Source organism: Lissotriton vulgaris, chromosome 3_1, assembly GCF_964263255.1.
Source record: "Lissotriton vulgaris chromosome 3_1, aLisVul1.2, whole genome shotgun sequence".
NCBI classification, from domain to species: Eukaryota; Metazoa; Chordata; class Amphibia; order Caudata; family Salamandridae; genus Lissotriton; species Lissotriton vulgaris.
Genome location: NC_141689.1, coordinates 881,444,376 through 881,463,698, shown reverse-complemented (window position 1 = coordinate 881,463,698; position 19,323 = coordinate 881,444,376). Strand labels below are relative to the sequence as shown.

The following is a 19,323-nucleotide window of genomic DNA, read 5'->3' as shown; positions in this document are numbered from 1 at the left end:
AAGTCTGGGAATGTTTTTTTGCTGTCAAACTTCCTTTTCAATACCGAGTCAATCATGTCTCCACCATTTGTTTGCATTTTTTACACATGCCACATAATGTTCTTCTCCTTTCCACTGGTAATACAGCAGCACAGGCTCTAGTGACTTCTAGATTACAGTATGAGGACTTGGCTGCTGCATGGTGCCCCTAAATATCTCTCTCATAGTCTGCAAGTCATGCCAATTTCGACAGACCACCTGTTAGTGCCCACGACTGATCTCTACAGCTATCTCCCCTTCTTTGGCCAACCTTCATTCAATCCCCATCCAGAAAAAAATCCTCTTTAAGGCACGTGCCTTCCAATTAGAGCAATAACCAACACATGTCCGACCTACCTCCAGAACAAACTTAAAATACTACAGGCATCCGCACACAACCAGATCCTCTTCTTTGCATCTCATAGCCTTGCCTCGTGTTAACCTCTCTAGACACACAAACCTTTGGAATTCTCTTTCTGGGGACACCTCTCGAGCAGCTCTAACTTGACTTTATTTAAAACAAAAAAAAGCTATAGAAGTGGTTATCCATGCAGTCCAGTAGATCTGTTGTTTTCCCTCACCAGATAGTCTTTTGGTATCAGGACGCTTTCTAAACTGAAAGTTAATCAATAACCCTGTGAATGGCCAGTGCTCCAGTACTTGCCAGACTCTCATTTCACCTTTAGTTTAGGAACGGTAACTGCGAGGTAACCTCCTGTTCATGTCCACAGGTATAGAAAAGACAATCTATAAAATTGAGATTGGTTATCAAACCTTTTCCAAATTTGATACAAATAGTAACCCATGTGATTGTCTGATGTACCAACTTGCTGTGTCAAACTGCTAGAAGTAGCAGGGTGCATTAGTGCCAGCTCAAAGATGGCTGCTTTGTAGGGCTAAATTAAGTATATTATTAGTGCTTCGTGCGTGCATGCATGTATGTATGAATGTTTGGTAAAGAGTGTTGTGAATGGATGTGTTTATGCGTGAATGCATGGTTGTGAGTGTTATGTGTATGTGTGCGTGTCCCGCATGCCCCCCTCCCTCCAAAAGTTACCAGCCGCCACTGCACCCAGGTTCTGTTATCGTATTATGGAATACAGCACTTAGCAGTGAGACGGATGAAGAAATGTGCATAAAGAGGGCGAGAACTTAGTATCCACAGAAGAATTAAACCTGTTGCAATTATAGCAGCATTTTTCCCATACCTCCTGTGTCCGTTGCTTGGGACCGCATTCAATGAATTATTTCAATCCTGCAGCAATATACTTTATTCAGCCAGCTCTGCCTCAGAGGTTCCAGGAGGCTTGGGACTGCTGCCTTCCCTCACTGGCTGACCTAAGGTCATGCACGCACCAAACATTAATTACACGAATAAATACAAAATAAAAAAAACACACAAAAAACACACACACTTACCTGCAGCTCTGCCTTGGAGGTCCCAGGAGGCTTGGAACTGATGCCTTGCCTCATTGGCTTTCCTAAGGTCTACCAATGAGGGAAGGCAGCAGTTACACAGTCCCAACGTCATCACAGAGTGGGATGGGGTCAGTGAGACTGCTGACCCCACTCTGTGATGAAGTGTCACTCATTGACACTGGACCCTGGCTTAAAACGGAACCGCCTAAGTGCGAGGCAATCCGTGACGCTACCCCTCGTCACTGAGGGGAGGGCTTCAGGGATCTTTGCTGAGCTGAGGACGTCACGCCCACAGAAGCTGTGACCTCCTTAGCCCAGCAAAGTTCAACTCAGGAGCCTGCGAATGTCTGGCTCCTGGCTGCCTGACCTGAGATGAACAGTGTCTGCCAGGTTGACCTTTGTTCAGTCTGACAGACTGCAGCACAACTCGGCACTAAATGAAATAAGTGTCCAGGCCCCTTTACGCAGATATGGGAAGGTTTTTGATTGGCAGTAATGAGAGGAAGGATAATCTAGTGTCTGGTGCAAACATAAACATTGGCACGATAATTAGAATTAGCATGTCATCAGAGGTAGCCATACACTTGTGCAATACGTTTTGACAACATAATTCTCTAGTCTTTAATATTGTCCATTTTAAAAACCTAGGTTACGGAGTCTTTCAGGGATCATTCTACCTAAAGTTGGAAACACCATACTTAAATTATGCGCAGTTTCGGGACTGAATTTTAGTAGTTATCGTCAGACAATGCCGCGCTGCTGCTGTCTTCACTTCGGAGGGATTGCTGGGCACTTTATAATTTGAACCCCTCATGAGTGATGGATATTTTTTTTCATAAGTACATGAGCCTAAACCGTGTCTTCTCTTGTTGAAAAACATTGGACCACAGCCAATGGCACAGAAAGGTCCCATGTGCCTTCATACAGATAACTTAAACTGAATCCTCTGTCCTATGATTTGGAAATACAAAGCAGCCATTATTGGTTGCAGCAAGCTCTGCACACTCATAGGCTCTGGTGCCGCTGCACCTACTGCACTATTAATGGCTCTGCCCCAGACGCAACACATCCCTCCATTTACATTCTTTGTGTACTGCTAATGTGCTACAGAGGTCATCCCAAGACACAGGATGCAGTGGCAGGCTGAAGCCCTTAGGGAGTAAGGCAGTCTCTCAGCATGCTTCCAGCAAACAAACTAATGCAGAACAGTTCCTCGCCAAGTTGCTGCACTAAAGAGCCCTTCTAGACAATCCTGGAGCAGAGCTACACTGTCCCGGCCAGTGATACTTAAAGTACGGCACGAGGGCCGCATGCGGTCCTCCTGACCTTTATAATGCGGCCTCTGGTTGAACAGCAGCACTGCTGTTACTTTACAAAGCACTAATACTCAAAGATATAAAATAAATGGCAAGCATTTATTTACAGTCAAACTGAAGTAAAACTAAAGAAGCCCAGAAGCTATCTTGCACCACTTAACTTTAAGAACACTTTACTTTTTAAAGACATCTTGCAACAAACGTATGACACTATGATAAAGTCCCTTGAAAATTCAAAAAAGTATATTTTATTAACCTGCAGAGGCTTTTAACCTTAGTACATCAGATTATAAAAGTGCAATGTGATTTTATTTTAAGGTGAGTTTTCAAACTTGAAATTAGAAACATTCATGCCTCCACTCCCCACTGACAACAATGCCAAAAGGCAAAGTGAAGTAAAACAATTGCCCAGGATCACAGTTTGGTCAAGTGTGGAAGCTCAGCTTGATCCGAGGTGCAATTCTGCCACTAAATATACAAGCGTTGCTTCCCCTAAGCCCACCTTACACCTCCCACGCCGCGACCATCACCATGTTGGCATCATGCAGCACTCGGTCATACCACAGATTAACTTTTTGGCCCCCAGGAAAATGTTGGCGAGTACCCATGGTCCACGCCACGGTTTAAGCCTGATTTTCCACAGGCCTTTCTTACTCCTAATGATAGTGAGAGAGAAAACATAAAGCCTAAATGCACCTTGTGACAAGTGATCCCTGCAACTCTACCAATGGCTTTCCTACTGCAGTTAGTTGTCTCTGTTTGATGGATGCACCATTTTAGGTCGACTCTACTAGACCGCGCATGCGCTATGTGTTGTGAGGCGTATTGAGGCTTTCCAACAACATAGATGGGCTTAGAGTGGGCCGATTGATTACTATTGGCAGGTTTTCCTTGTCACTCTCATTTGCCTGCTTCTTGTGTTGTCCCTCCCATGGAGCATTCCTTCTTTAGAATCTCTTTGATTGGCTGGCACCTGTGCTTCCAGTGATTACTTTTCAAGCATTACTTTTTTCTTTTATGTTGAGCACTCCATCAGAGTGCATGTGATGTTGAGCTGTTTCCCTGTGGACTTTTGTGTCCCTGCATTGCTCTTTGTCGCCCGTCTCCCTTCCTGTTTCTCTCACCTGTATGCTCCCTCTTTGCCCCCTCTCACGTGTGCCTTCCGTGTTGTATACCCATACCCCTGTGTTGCCTCCCCGTTCCTCCCTACCTCCCTCGTATTGCTTTCGAGTCCATCTATCCCTGCCCTTCCCATGTTGCTTGTGCGTTTTACGCCCTCCTCCTACTCTTTATTGCCTTTAACTCATCTGTTGCTTCTGCTCCCCACCTTCCTTTATCTGTTTTTTGGTACTGGTCATGTTCTACTCTTCCCCTTCTAGCCAAGGATGCTCCCTAATGGGAATGAGAGGGGGAAAGAGAGTCTGCAGTAATGTGTTATTATAACCATACCAGGCCCACTGGAATTATGCCATTGTGCGGCTGCAGTGTTTTTCACATACTTATGGATCTGCTGCATTTGCCACATATTCCATCATCTGCTGCACAATCTGCAGATTTGAACCCCAAAAAATTGTTCCTAGCTCAAACGGTTCAAAAGTTACTAACATCGCAGCAACATGCATGCTCACGCATTGAAAGGCAATTTCCAATGTTTGACTGGTGATATTTCTGTTGCTTATTACTATGCATGTTAAACTGGTACTAATAAGTAATGTATGTCCAGACAGTGTTAACACGTATATAAAGGACCAAATAATGAAGTAAAACCATCCGAAAATTTGCATTATTACACCGTATAGTTTGCCTTTTCGTGCCACATAGTTTAGTCAACCCTGCCGCAAAATTTGGTCTAGACAGCGCTCCCGGCGGATAGAAAATATGGTCTTTGTTGTGGGGGAGGGGTCGTTACCTTGTGCATGCAGGAAGTATGAGGAAGATGGGAGGAGGGCAGGGGTTGATGGGGTGCTAACAATTACGGTGAGGTTTTTTAAGGGCTGATTACAAAGTCTTTAACCTTGGCATGATTAAAACCAAGTGAAATGCATGAGCTGCTGTTTGCATAACATTAAGTCAGGCAGCACCCTCTTGGGCCCTTATTAATATTAGGGCCCCGGGATTTGACTTCCAGTGGCACATAAAGAATTCTGTTGTTTGAAATCAACGCAATTCAGCACTGCCGGCGCATTTGGATGTAACTCTTCAGAAATCTTTGTACGTCATCTTGTTAAGGAATACTTCAAATTATGCGTGGTTTAATCAAACGTTCACTTGCGTTTTGTGAAGCTTAAAGATCTGCTGTGCAGACACTACTAAAGGTGCATTATAATAATATCACACAGGCGTATTGGTGGAGCACAGTTGACCCAGAGGCGACCTCTTATCGCTGTTGATAGATACTGGGGGGTTTTAGGTCTCGCCTAGCGTTGCAGCTCATGCCCTGCTCGCTGGCGAGAGATATTGTGAGAGAGGGATTTAAGAAGGGGGCTTGAAGCCCTGCCCCTCATTTCCATTGGCTGGCGTCACTGTTTATGCTAAATGGTGGCCTGCCATTGGAAATTCGTTTTTTTTGTTGCCGCCCTTTCGCCTTTTGGGACAGCCCCTCCGGACTTGATCGCTTGCTTCACGGCTGTCGTGAAGCACTTTCTTATCTTCACGAGGCGTGTTATATAAACAAGCCGTGATCCAGTCTGGATGGGCCGTCCCAAAAGGAGGCAGGGCTGTAGGCAGGCACAACGCGCACCACCCATCACTTTACTCCCTCCCTCTCGCTCTGCGACACAGTACAATGGAACTAACCTGCGGTCAATTTTCTGCAACAAACTACCCCACGAAGATCGGTAAAGTTGCACATATTCACCAGCCCAGCTGGATGCAGTGCTGCCCTGCTCAGAGCCTCCCTCCGGACGGGACAACCGCCGCCTGTAGCCAACAAGCCACCCCTCGGGCTTCTTCCAGAGCACCCCAAGCTGAACTCCTCCAGCCCTGCAAAGCGGCGCTACACATGTTAGGGAGACCGCCGTGAGCAGGCAGCGCCTAGATGAAAGCGAGGTCTCCGGCTGGAGAGGAGCGAAGAGGCGAACCAGCGATCCAAGTTTCTCAACATGTCCGGGCGGCAAGCGAGGCGCTGGTGGCATGTGTGGCTCTCACCTCACGCTCTGCCTCCTTCCCTTGCTCCTCTTGGCTTTCCTCTGGATCTGGGAGGGGGTCTCTTGGCGCGCGTCAGGCCCTGCCACCCGCCTCCTCCGGATCAGGTTCTTCATCTGCAAGAGCTCCCCTAAGCCTGCACTCTCCACGCCCACAGCCCTCTGTATCCCTAAACATAGGTTGGGGTGCGCACCTTTTACTCCCAGATCCACTTCCACCGGAGTTTTATGAATGGGAGGCACCTCTCGGAATGTGGGAGGCGCCCAGAAGCCTGGTGGAAATGAGTGGGGAGGTCTGTACGCCCTGTGATGCGCCACTGCCCTCGTATTCAAAGTGAGAGCCGTGCAATGTCACGGAATACGTTTCTCTTCTGGCGAGCTGATGTTGATGTACTGGCCAGGGAACTTCTAGAGGAGAAATCTCTTTCCCCGACACCCGTCCGTGCTAATCACGCGCCCTAAAATTAAATAGGACGCTCCCGGAGGCGCCACATATATTCATAACTTAAGTTAAGAAATCTGTTATATTAATTTGCAGCTGTGGAAACAAACGCGGTCAGTCGGAGTTCCCTTCTGATCTGCAAACCCCTTCTTTCCCCAGAGCCAACGAAAAACAAGCATTTGCAATGCAATAGGTCTCGAGTTTATGCGAGTCTGAGCTATTGCCATTGCAAATAACAATGCTTTTATTTATGTTTTAAAAACGAAAACAAAAATAAAAGGCATTGTAATTTGCAATGTCAATAGCTCAAACTCACGTAAATGCTAGACCTATTGCTTTGCAAAAGCTTGTTTGCTATCCCGCTTGTTACTCATTTTATGGGCCCCAGGAGGATGAAAGGCTGAGTGGTTCTGCCGAGATTCAAACAGCGACCAAAGGCTCATACAGATGTTCATGAAGTGGGTGTTTTACTGCACCTGGCCACCAGAACCCCGTAGACCGACTAAATAATCAATGATTAAAAATAATTTGCATTATAGCCCCAGCCCTCCATTTTGAGGCGCGCACACACAAGACGCCAAAGAAGCTCCTGTTGTCTCAATACCGTGGATCTGTGCAGACCAAGCTCGGATGAATCTCTCATTCACTTTCAGGTTCTGAGGAAATGTTTTCAGGTAAGCTATACAAAACAATGTTATCAAGATATGGCTCGACAGGGTGCAGTTTACTCCATTGAAGAAGGTCCCAAAAACTAAACCGGTATGTGTAATCTGCCCTTACACCTGCTTTGCAATGCATGCAGTCACCTAAAACTCAAACAGTAAAAAAAAACAACCATTAGCATAGCTAATAGGTCTCACCTTTTGGACTTTATAAGTGCTTAGTCATGCAGCACGTTATCCTGGATGCAAAGTCAATAGATCTTGGCAACCAGAAACTGTAGGGTTCAGGAAAACTGAACTATACACTTCTGTGAAGTCCGTTGCTCTGCCCGAAGCAAGATGCACCGACTCGCTTTCTACAGGGATTAAAATACTTTAACAAAATACATTTTAAAAGTGCAGTTTTGAATTGTTCAAATAGTACAATCTAAGCACTTTACTGTTTACAGAACGTAGGCTAAGGGCAGTTCAGAACACAGATGCAAATACCAGGGAGCAGGATGGAACACAGGAAGAGGGAACTGATTGGAGGATTCCCCCTCCGTGAAGAGCAAAATGGTCTCCATATGTTTACAGGTGATGCTGCACGTCGCCAAATCAAGCACCGTTTAACGACCATATCACAAAGAATTGATTTGATGCTATACAGTTAACAAGCAGAAATTACTCTTTCGTATGATAACTGGAAGTAACAATGAATTATACATCAATTCATCTGGCCCTTCCCAAACCATCATCACACATCAATCACAAAACTCCTAAAATGCTTAGCAGCTGCAAGACGTTTCATAATTTAAAGGGCCATAAAGATACATTACTAGGTCAGTGTTTTTTAACTTGGGGTCTTGGGACACCGGGTCTGCCTGCAACACCCACTCTGGTGTCCCCAACTGCTCAGAAAATTAAACAATTTTAACAGATTAGTAAGGTGTGTATGAATGAAAAAGCAACATTAAAAATATTAAAACGTACTATAAATATGAATGAATTTTAAATTGAAACTAAAAAGTGAGTTAGCATCCTCAGATTAATTCAAGGAAGCAGTCGCACAGAATGTAGTGTGGGCAATAGGTGGCCTCAACTGACTTTAGAAGCGCTCCAACGTTTCCATTAAAACTTTCAATTTTTCATATTTGTTTCTGAATAAAATGTCATCATTTGTGTATTTGATTGATGAATGCTTGTTTCCATATTTTTGTGTATTGTGATGTTTTTCAAATATTCAAAGTCGCTTAGGCCAGGGTCCCCAGATTCCAATAATGATTCAGATGGGGTCCCCAGGTTCTAGTAATAATTAAAATAAGTGTGCCTGAAAGGGTACTTTGCAGGGGATGGGCTAGAGTGTTGTACAATCACGCTCTTATTAACAATGCTCTATGGATGTGCAAGTTGCGGCCACATGACCCTGTTGCAAGATATTTGAGAACTATTTTTCTTCTATGGACCTCTACTTAATTATGGTATACAAAGGTTCACCTCAACTAAAAAGATGAGTGTGTTGACTGAATAAACGTGTGGTGACAATGGAAAATTGGATAAAACAAACTTATGGGCGAGCCTTAACTACGTGTGCAGTTAGATTTCCCAGGACCCGATTATTCTGCCCCAGTCTTTAGTAAATGTACCATGAGACATAAATAGTCAGGAAGATAGTGTGATTGAAAAGCTTGCAGTTCAGCCTAACAAAACCCTACACAGTATAACATTTTTATTGTTTTAAAATTTCATATCAGTGATTTCACCGCTAACAGGATACAAGTTACAACAGGAATCCGATCCAATGAGGTACTAATGGCGGCTGGTGACATTTAAAAGTGGTGAAGGTGTAAAAGTTTAGGATGAGTGCCCTGTGGCGAGCTGGCCCGACCGTGATAGGGGGGTTCGGGAGGGTTCTCCCCTTGGGAACATTTTGAAAAAAGAGTGGTGAAATAGTGCATTTTCAAGCAAATTTGAGAAAGCAAGAAGGTTAATAAAACAAAAAAAAGTTTCAATTCTGAGACTGGAATTAAACATTACTTAGGCACGTGGAAGGGGTAGTGGTCTTCAGAGTGTCTCAGTCATGCCTGTTACGCTCATTCTACGTTAGACACGTGCACCCTTTTCTCTCCACATCTCGTCCATCTGTATAGCTTACCTTCAGTAGCTCCTTTCACTGACTTCTGAATGCACTTCCTCACACCTCCTTCACTTCTCAACCCCCAAACATACAATGCACCAGCACACCTGTAAGCACTGTATTTTCATTTACTTTTGCCTTATCAATATTTTGGCAACTGTGTACCTCCTTCACATACAGTTGCACAGAATCACAATTCTGAGTAAGTGACCTTTGCTCTGTTTGTTCAGTAGAGAGGCCAAGGATTGAATGACAAAGTATTCTGAACACTTTTTGAACCACTGACAGACCCTGTGAGAAATTCTTTGCTCCAGAGCTCTCTATAGTGGCCCTTTATAAACACCTGAAGACGACTCATTTCAAAGTGTGCACTGCACAGGAGAAAATAGATTGCATGGCAAGGCGAGGTCTGCACCTGACAATTTCTGGCCACAGAAACACCTTGATTTTTTAATGATTTTTTAATCTGCTAAACACAACCATACTATATACGTGTGTTGACATGCAAATGCCTATATTCTGATAAAGCGAACACCAATCAATGGTCAATATTGAGGGAAAGAGCAGTGATTACTGTTCCTCATGTATAAATCGGCGATTGCTTTGGTTTAGTCAGACAGAACTCCTGTTTAATGTAATGAAGTCTTTCAAGAGGGACGTCCTGCAGAATTTGATGAATAAGTATTCTTTGACCATCCTGGACAGTGCCTGGAGTTAGATCCAGGCATTAATGACAGAAGAAACAAGAAAGACCAGGTCAGGCAGGTGAACCCAGTGCTCATTCTGTGTGCAGGGGCCTGCAGATGCCCATCACCCTCACTATGCACAGATAGTAATTGGACTCTAGTGCCAATGTCGGGCTAGTCACAGAAAGTCTGTCGGCCAACCTGACTTGCGCACTTTGAAGTGTGTGTGTGTGTGGACACCAGTAGGTGAGCCTGCATTGTATTTTTAAGCCCCACCCACTCATCACTAAGCCACCTCGCTCATGCCCAATAAAAAAAAAACTGCCTACGGCTGGAAAAAAATATTTAAAGTATATATTTATTAACATTAAATTCATGAGCTGAGGGGCCAAATATAGGGGGGCCACAGGCCCAATGCTGTAACAAAGGAGCCCCCGCTGCAAGGTACCTCAACTTAAAAAAAAGTTGTAAATATTTAACCCGCTCAAAATACCAGCTTTCAGCGAGAAAAGGATAGCAAGTCAGGATAAAGTAAAATACACCATACAATTAATACATGCATGGGTCGGAAAATGCTTCGCTCATGAGCAAAAGTGAATGGTTAATCACAGTGGTCAGGGGCCGCTCTCATCAAATGACCTAATGGAGCCTAGCAGAAAGGCACAACCGTCTCCAATCAGATGATCACCACCAGCAAAACAGGATTTAACAAGAAATCTCAGCATCAATCTAAAACTTGACCACAAGTATTAGAAACGCCAGCCTGCATCCACCCTTATTGAGTGTATATAACATTAAACTATACTAGGCAAAAAAAGACACGTCTTTTTTTGATCAAAAAACAAAACGACTGCAAAATGCTCCAGCAACATCAAGGATGAATTATGTTCTTCTCACGCCCACAAAAAACAGCCAGGCATTAAGGCACTCTCTTCAGCGCCAAGACGCCTTCGGGCATTCGAGCGCTCAATAAATCCCCAAAAAATAAAAAATAAAATTCTCTGACTGCCTGCTTAACAAACAGCAAGGACTGAAAGGCTGCCACCCAATTCCCTTACAATGTCCTCTGGGAGCACTACTGTGTATGGCACAAAGAACAGCAACACCAACACGTGTAACCAGGCAGTCGTCAATGCGACAAAACACTAGGCCGTACCAAAAAAATCCCTGCAGTTTAAAAGCGGGTAGATAAGTCTGTGTTATATGAACGATCAAACTGTGATAACTGCATTCTGGAGGTATGCTCCGATAGTCGAAAATACAAAGTCAGGGGCATGACGCAATTCACCCTCAGCTCCTGGTCGCCAATTTCAGAATTGTCTTGTGGGAGGATAACTGGTGTTCATGAAACAACACCCATGTGCACGCGGCCAAATCCTCATTCATGGCCAAAGATGTGAACGATAGGCCACAGAATGCATGGTGTACATCCCTCTTGCCCTATAACCGAATGTTAGTAAACATCGAGCATTCCTTCTGGCTCTGTTAATAGGAGAGTTATTCTGGAATGGGAGCAGTCTGATTGGCTGTCCTGCTTCCCACGATCCAGTCGGAGTACTACTAATCGTTATAGGCAACAATGATATTGTTCACAAGAGGAGCAAGTGCATTTCAAGTAAAGTCGTTGCTACATATCAGAAAATTCCAGCTGCAAAGTTATATTTCTTTCCCCTTGAGCAAAAATGTGCAAACCTTGAACACAGAGCCTGGAAGGTTTCCATGTTTATCCATATATAAACAAAGCATGCGTTCAACTGGTCTCTTTTTGTTTGCTTTTGGTAGGCATTAGTTTTTCTGCACTTAATGGGAGCTGATAATATTTGTTGATTTCTATTTACGACGAAACTACTTTTGTAACTGTTTTATATTTTAAAATTAGTATTTAAGCATGTATTACACATTATGGTAAACAATGCTCTTTTGTACAGGCTAATGGTATTTTTCGTTGCTCACTGAACTAATCTCCTGTGTGCAGTGCCTAGAAACACCAAAGATGCGATATGAAGCTCTGTGTAGTTATCCCTCACTGTTGTGTCTGAGCATAGATCAGTGGCTGCAGTGTTGGAGCTAGACGTTTCATTTCCAATCACCACTGCAGAATGTAAACATCTGCAAAATGCTGGGGGCTGATCCACAATGTGAAGGACGGTTCAAGTAAACTTTGACTAAAAGCGACCAATCCAGATATGCCAGTGACTGAAGGTGGCAGATCCAAAGCCCAATCTCTGGGAGTTGTTAATGACATAGATCATGCTGCACCAGACATAAAAGGCAGTATACTCATTCGATTGAACTAAAAAATATATATCTAAACCTAGATGCAAAAATGTTAATCATTAAAACTCCTAATTATGGTTTATAATACCAGTGACAGAATGTTGTATTTCGACTTTCACCCTATTTGTTTTTATATGTGCTTATTAAAATAAAAACGTTGCTTATGTGGTGGACATCCCAAACCTAATGATCCTTTGGGTGTAATGTTGTGGTCTTCTGCTTGTATTCTGTAGATGTATCTCTCTTTTGAATGATGTTGCATAGTCAGGAGGTTAGGCTTAGCTAAAAGCTTACTTAAGGAAAGAGCTGCACGTGTTTTCAGCAGTCCTCTCTTCTCTTAGGCCGGGGATGCTGGCTATTCTGAGGCCTTCAGAAGTGAACTGGAAGCCTTCAAGGAGCGAGTGAAGCTCTTCTCTGATTCCAGCAGATCTGGCCAAGGGGCCCCTCCGCATCCTGTGTTCTGCTCCAGCCTTGAACCACCCAGCATAGTTGATTTGCAGCCAAAGGTACGTTGTCTACATTTATCAGAAGTTTCAGTTGCATGCGGGCCTGTTTGTGTAACATTCGGTGTGCTATTAAGAGTTCGCAGCTAACCAGTGGGGAGAACTGTTCAGCAAAACTGATTTAGCTCTCGGTTGAAGACTGATACAGCTCCAGAAATTATAGGTGAAGAGGACGCACATAAGGACTACCGGCAATGGCAAAAACTGAGTGCCACTCCATGACACTTTACTCCACTCTATTCTATGACACAGTACTCTAAGCCACTCCACTCTGACAATCTACTCCGCTCTATGCTACTCTACTCTACAACACTCTATGCAACACCCTATATGCTCAAGAAAAGAACTCCCTCTTGACCTATAACTACTTAAACTATAGGAGTAACCTCTCAAACATAGGGCATATACCAACAATGTCTACACAAGATGAAAAGTTTTTTTCATTTTATTTCATTTTAGCAGTTTAAAAAGTCATTTTTTTCTCCTCTTTTTTTTATTACTCCTTTTTTATATCATATTTTTCAAAATTCATCAGTTATAAAAAATATATACATTTTACACAATAGCTACAAAAAAACATTTTACAACACAATCAAATTGTCCTTATTTCTTCAAATTTATACAAAACATGAAATCAATTAAATAAGCACACCAGGTAAAGAGCCACGCACACACCACAGACATCCTCCTAAACATCCATTCCATCACAAAGACAGCAAAAAAGGAGATTTCCTATAACATTGAGACTGTAGTCCAGTAAATGACCAAAGTCATTTAGATTTCAACAGGAGAAGAAAGGTCGACGCGTTTCGGTGGAAATGCCGCATAAGGGACCACCTTCATCAGGACCAAACAGACAGTATGGTATAGGATCTCTCAACCTGGGGTGCAGATCTTTCTAGGACACGTACAGGCATTTAGGGGTGTTTCTACTCGTTTCCAAACACTTAAGCCCGATCTGGAGATACGTAGATGTTCACCAGGCCAGATTTATATTCCTTTTTTATTAATGGATAAGGCAGCTGTTTTTTTAGGAACCTGAACTGTATACAAAGGGACAGAGCCCGGCAGAGGAGGGCTTATAACTGTCTCTAAGGTCGACTTATTTTTCGTTGGTGGTGTGGAGGGGACGCCACATTTTTAAATAATTTTCCTAGTTGTATAATCCTCATAAAATGGTATGTCTTTAATCATGTAGATACATTTTGCAAGATCCAAAGATCCTGGTCCCCAATGCAAGCCGCCTCTGCCGTCGTCCGTAGTTTACACCCTATATGCTCTACACCACACCATGACACTCTATGCCACTCTACTCTACAACACTGTACTCTACTCTATGTCAATCAACTCAACCCCACTCTACTCTCTCCACGACACTGTACCCTACTCCATGACTCTCCACTTCACTCCTCTCCACACCACTCTACGCCACTCCATAACACTCCATTTTATGACACTCCATTCTTCTTTACCGTACTAACTTTTAGCCATGCTGAACATCTGCCCTTCTGGTGTACAACATTGCTAAAACATATAAGCAAGGCCAATAGCGCTTGCATTGGCAAGACCTATTGGCTTTGCCAGTGCTTGTTTATCTTACTATTTTACTAATGGGGGGGACTGTTTTTATTTTGGTGCCCGACACTTTTTCTGTTCCAGTCTAGCCCTCTCAGTTGTACGTAAATAATAGATTCATTACATTTGGTACACCACGGGCCAGTTTCTTTCTGTTTGCCTGGTTGGTTGAAGGATCTAGAAAGCCATGGAGTTTGTTTTCTAAAGTTCTAGATACCCATGAAGTGTATGTGGCTATTCAATTGCTAGGAACGGGTGGGAGGCACATAACTGTACTGTACAGAGACCTTGGACCCAAATGCAATCAGTCACTAAAACAGGCATTTGAAAAGCCTGGTCTGACCTAGCTGTCGTGTTTTTATTTCGTTTTTGTAAACATATAAAATAAACATTAAAAGTATAAAACTAATAAATTAAAATGTAGCCATCCAAAGGTGGCATGCAATAATAATAATAGTAATAAAGTAAAAAATGTCTTTGGGTCCCGAACAATGAAGTGGACTACTTTTTAAGTTTAAATCTTATCACTGATTTGGGGACTAATAACAACAGCAACCACCTACATCCACAGGCTAGTGGGAAACAATAACCAGCATGAAAATAATAAGAATGGAAAGGAATAATGGAGAGAAGGAAAGGAAATCATAAGAAACTATAAATAGATGGAAGTACTCGATAGTTTAAGCAAGGAACACCGCAGAATTATAGAGCTACTCCCATGTAGGCACAACGCACACCCTCAATAGACAAATTATGCATTTGCACGGACTGCTTGGTTGAGACGAAGAACCCAGAGATACATTGCACAAGTCAGTTCGACAAACTCACTCGCTAAAAATGTAATAGTTGAGCCCCATGTTTTACCAAAGCGTTGCAGTGTGTGTGACACTTGCCGTCAGTTTCTCCATACCGACAATTTCCCACAATTTATGCAGCCAGTCTATTCTAGTCGGTACTTTTTCAGTACCCCAGCGGGACAGCTGGATCCGTTTAGCAGCCCTCAAAGGCAGAGTGATGGCTTTGGCGAGAGATTTTAAATGGTAGGTCAAAGCATTTGGAACTCCTAGTAGTATGTAACTAGGAAACCTGGGCAGCACTGTATCATAAGTGGTGTCAATATCGGACAGGACGGCGGTCCAGAAATGCTGGAATTTCAGGCATTGCCATAGCAGGTGTGTTAGGGTGCCCTCCTGTCCATAGCGAAGCCAGCACTGCGGGTCCCCCCCTGGCTTCCAACAGGCCACCTTGACTCGGGTATAGTACCAATAGTGAGCTATTTTAAGGAACATTTCCTTGCCTGCAGTGCTGCATGAAGAAACCCTAGCTTTATGGTTAATATCTTGCCATTCCTTAAGTGAAAATTCACGCTCGCATTGAGATTCCCATCTAAATTTTCGCTGGTGATTTGATGTGGTGTGAGGAGAAAGGAGTATACTTCCGAGAGTAGGTGTTTATCCGAGTGGCGTATAATAAACCATTTTTCAAAGTCTGTCAATGGGCGACCAGTGTGTGGGCGGATGAGGGGTTGCGTGGCCCAGTGCTTCAGAGCGATATACTGCCAGTAGGCCTCATGAGGCAGACCGTAACTAGAGCGGAGTTGGGTGAAGTCCATCACCCCATCTGCATCAAATAGGTCCCCAATTCTCTTACAGTTAGCCTCTTACCACCTAATCTAGCTGTCGCCGTCCATTGCTGGTGGGAAGTCTGGGTGGCCTATAAATGGAGTTGGGGGCAATGTGCTCGTGGAGAGACGTCTCGCTTCCTGAACCCTGTCCCACATTCCCACTGTAGTCCTGGTGACAAGTGAGATAGGCCGGTGTTTTTTAGGTAACCATGGTACCTTCAAAACATGGATCCCAGTAACGGCGCGGTCAATAAAATACCAGTGCTTTTTAGAGGTGGTTCTGTACCATTCTATCATGTAGTGTAGTTGGGCTACTGGTAGTATCTTTCTAGATGAGGAACTCCCAACCTACTGTCCGTTTGTTTGAGATATGTCTGGGTACGGGCCATGTGGCATTTCTTCCCACCCCATATAAAGTCTCCCATAAGATGTTACAGCTTAGCCAGAATCGAGAGGGTTTGCAATTGTAAAGTCTGCATAACATAAAATCCGAGAGAGTAGGGTCATTTCAACGGCTGCTAGTCTACCTAGCTAGGACAGTGTGCATTTTTTCCAAGTCGAAAGTTCCATTCTGGCAGCGGACAGAGAGCAGAATAGTTTTCTTGGGATCTGCGCTCAGTCATGGAAAAGATCTGAAGTCCCAGGCATGTCACTCAACTGGTCGCCCAGACAAAGGGAAACATATTCGCTAGTCGTATCTAGTCTGCTCTCGTGATAGTCTGACTGAGTGCCTGCATTTTCTGCCAATTTAAGACTTTTCCAGTCGGTGTGGAGTAAATGCATTTCTTGTAAGAAACAAACCTCAAATCCGGCCTCCCTGAGAATTGTAAGGAGTGTCTGCCACTTTGCCGGGCATTAAGGCCCCATATGTTAAGGTTCAATTTCTTAGTCATAAGGTTACGTATAAGTAGGACATATTGCTGGCAAGTAGGTAAGGGGTCAAACTCCCCCTACTCTCCCCCCTCTATTGTTGGGTCTGGAGCAGAGCAACACAGTCATACTGTAGCTGAAAGGGAAAGGCTGTCGAGTTAAGAAAGGAAAAGCCCATCAACCCCGAGATAAATACAAATTCCCGATGGTTTGGCACAGAATTTGCAATGAAAATCATTCTCAAACCCTTCCAAGAGTAAAACCAAGAAAACGTAGACATTCCTAGGTAAGAGTACTCTCCCTAGGTGATGTACAATAGCATTAAAATATAGCGAAGTCGGGGGTGGGAGGGAGAGAACATTTACAAAGGATCACCAGAGTCTTTCCTTAACAAATCATGCAAATAAACCCCCACCGGCGGTCATCAAGAAGTAAATAAGATAAAGTCACATGCAGACCCTTAGGGTAGCCAGTTTCAGTTTCAGTTTCAAAATGCTTTATTCGGTTTGTACAGGTACAACCATATAGCAACATTCATGAATACAATTGAAGTCACTTTTATAAAAGATTAAAGAATGATGAAACTTGCTAAAACAATTACATTAATTCAGCCAATCAAGTTAAAACCTGAAAAATAGAAAATAATCACTAAATGTAGCGTCAATTTAAACGTTTAGTGCAAGGCATGCCAAGTGGGATAGTACTAAACAAGAGGCCTATGCTGGACGTAAAGTGCAGTAATATGTGCAAATATGCAAAAATTGGACATAGTATTTAACAGCAATTTAGCAAATTAATGCAAAGCATATCACATTAATATACCGTAGAATAATCACTTATATGTAACAGCCGTTTTAAACGTTTGATGCAGAGCATGCAAATAAGATGGTACTAGACAAGAGGCCTATGCTGGGCATAAAGTGCAATAGTATGTGCAAAATATGCAAAAATTGGACGTTGTATTTAGCAGCAATTTTAAAATCTAGTGCAAAACATGCCGAGTGAGGTAGTACAAGTCAAAGAGAGGCCTGAACTGGGCTTAAAGTGCAATAGTATGTGCAAAAATATGCAAGGATAACTAAAGTGCAATGTCTATAATATCTCTAACGTATTTTAGCAGCAATTATGTACAAGTCGAAGAGAGGCCTGAACTTGGCATAAAGTGCAATAGTATGTGCAAAAATATGCGAGGATAACTAAAGTGCAATGTCTATAAAATCTCTTACATATTTTAGCAGCAATTATGTACAAGAAGTTTAAAAAAGTATAAGTCCAGAGAGGTACAGAACCAAGGGAACAATCGATACCCGGGTCTAAAAACATAATAATAACCAAAGTTCATGTATAAGAGAAATGCAAAAGGTTTGGCAGTAGCTCACAGTTGGTCAATAGGTGTCTTTTCCAACGGAGATCATAAAATGATTGATTTCCTGTGCCCGATACATTTAAGAACATAGGTGGCTACACGGTAACACACATTAGGGGACGACAGGTCAAACAACAGTTGCATTGCAGCTCTTATATCACACGTACTATATTCTAAAAATAGTTGCTTTAGGTAAAACTTTCTAAAACCAGTATAAAAGTTACAAAGTAGTAAAAAGTGGCAGATACTCTGTTTCGATTTCCCATCGCATGGGCACGGGCAAGACCCCGGCTTCTTTACAGTAGGGAAGGCCACCAGATGGTGGACTATACCCAGCCTCAGGCGTGCCAGAACGAAGCGATGGGAGTTAATACTGACAAATGTAAGGTATGATGGGAATCCTGTGCTTAAATTATATTCCAGGTACAATTTAAAAGTACTTTGTGTGGCATACCCCTTCATTCTAATCCCTTTTGCATGATCCATGTAGGTGGATTTAAGGTCACGCTTCGTTAAAACTGATTCTGTTTGAGTGTCTTTAAAAATATCTTGACCAAAAAGGGAATTATACCAGTGAAAAATGTGTTTTAACCAAGGGATTTTTAAGTGCTGGTCCAATTTAATGCAGTCTAAAATTATTTCCTGGGTAAACTTGGTTTCATCTTTAGCCCAAATGGATCGCCAGAGGGAGAGGGGGCGTAGTGCAATCAAGTCTGTGGCATGGTGTATGCCCAGCTCCCTATGAGTGATTTCGTTGGAGGCTGAAGCAGGAAGACATAATAAGCGTTTAAGGTACTTATTTTCTTCCTGCTGAATGGAGAGGGCGATCTGCGAGTTATATCCCCATATCCCTGCTCCGTATAGAGCAGAGGACATGCACCTGGAATTATAAATAGAAATCATCTCCCTTATTCTACGCCCCCCTAATTTGGAAGCGAATCTGAAGATGCAATTTGTATTTCTAATCATCTTCATGCCTATACAGGATTGCTCGTTTACCCATCTCCCATCCCCTGAGAAAGTAATGCCTAAGTAACAGAAGTGTTGCACAGACTCAAGTTTATCCCCGTCAAGGAAGAATGACTTACTTTTCTTTAGTTTCTTCCCACAGGTCATAGTCATAGTCTTGCCCTTATTAATTTGAAGCTTTCTGCCTTTAATAAAAACATTAAATTTGTCGATTAGCTTTTGGAGCCCGTTCGCGGTCCTGGAAATCAGGACCGCGTCGTCCGCGTATAAGAGGACGGGTATTTGTTTACCATTTATCATAGGGGCATCAGCAAAAGACTCTTGTAGGGACTGATCG

The 19,323-nt window shown here is 43.1% G+C and overlaps 1 protein-coding gene across 1 annotated transcript in view; it reads left to right on the top strand.

Annotated features, from left to right (window-relative positions):
- CDC37L1 (cell division cycle 37 like 1, HSP90 cochaperone) overlaps window positions 1-19,323 on the top strand; it is a 246,415-nt gene that overhangs the window by 169,548 nt on the left and 57,544 nt on the right. Inside the window, exon 6 of the mRNA XM_086961203.1 lies at window positions 12,421-12,585. Within this exon, the coding sequence (XP_086817329.1) occupies window positions 12,421-12,585 (165 nt within the window). The remainder of the gene's footprint in view (window positions 1-12,420; window positions 12,586-19,323) is intronic.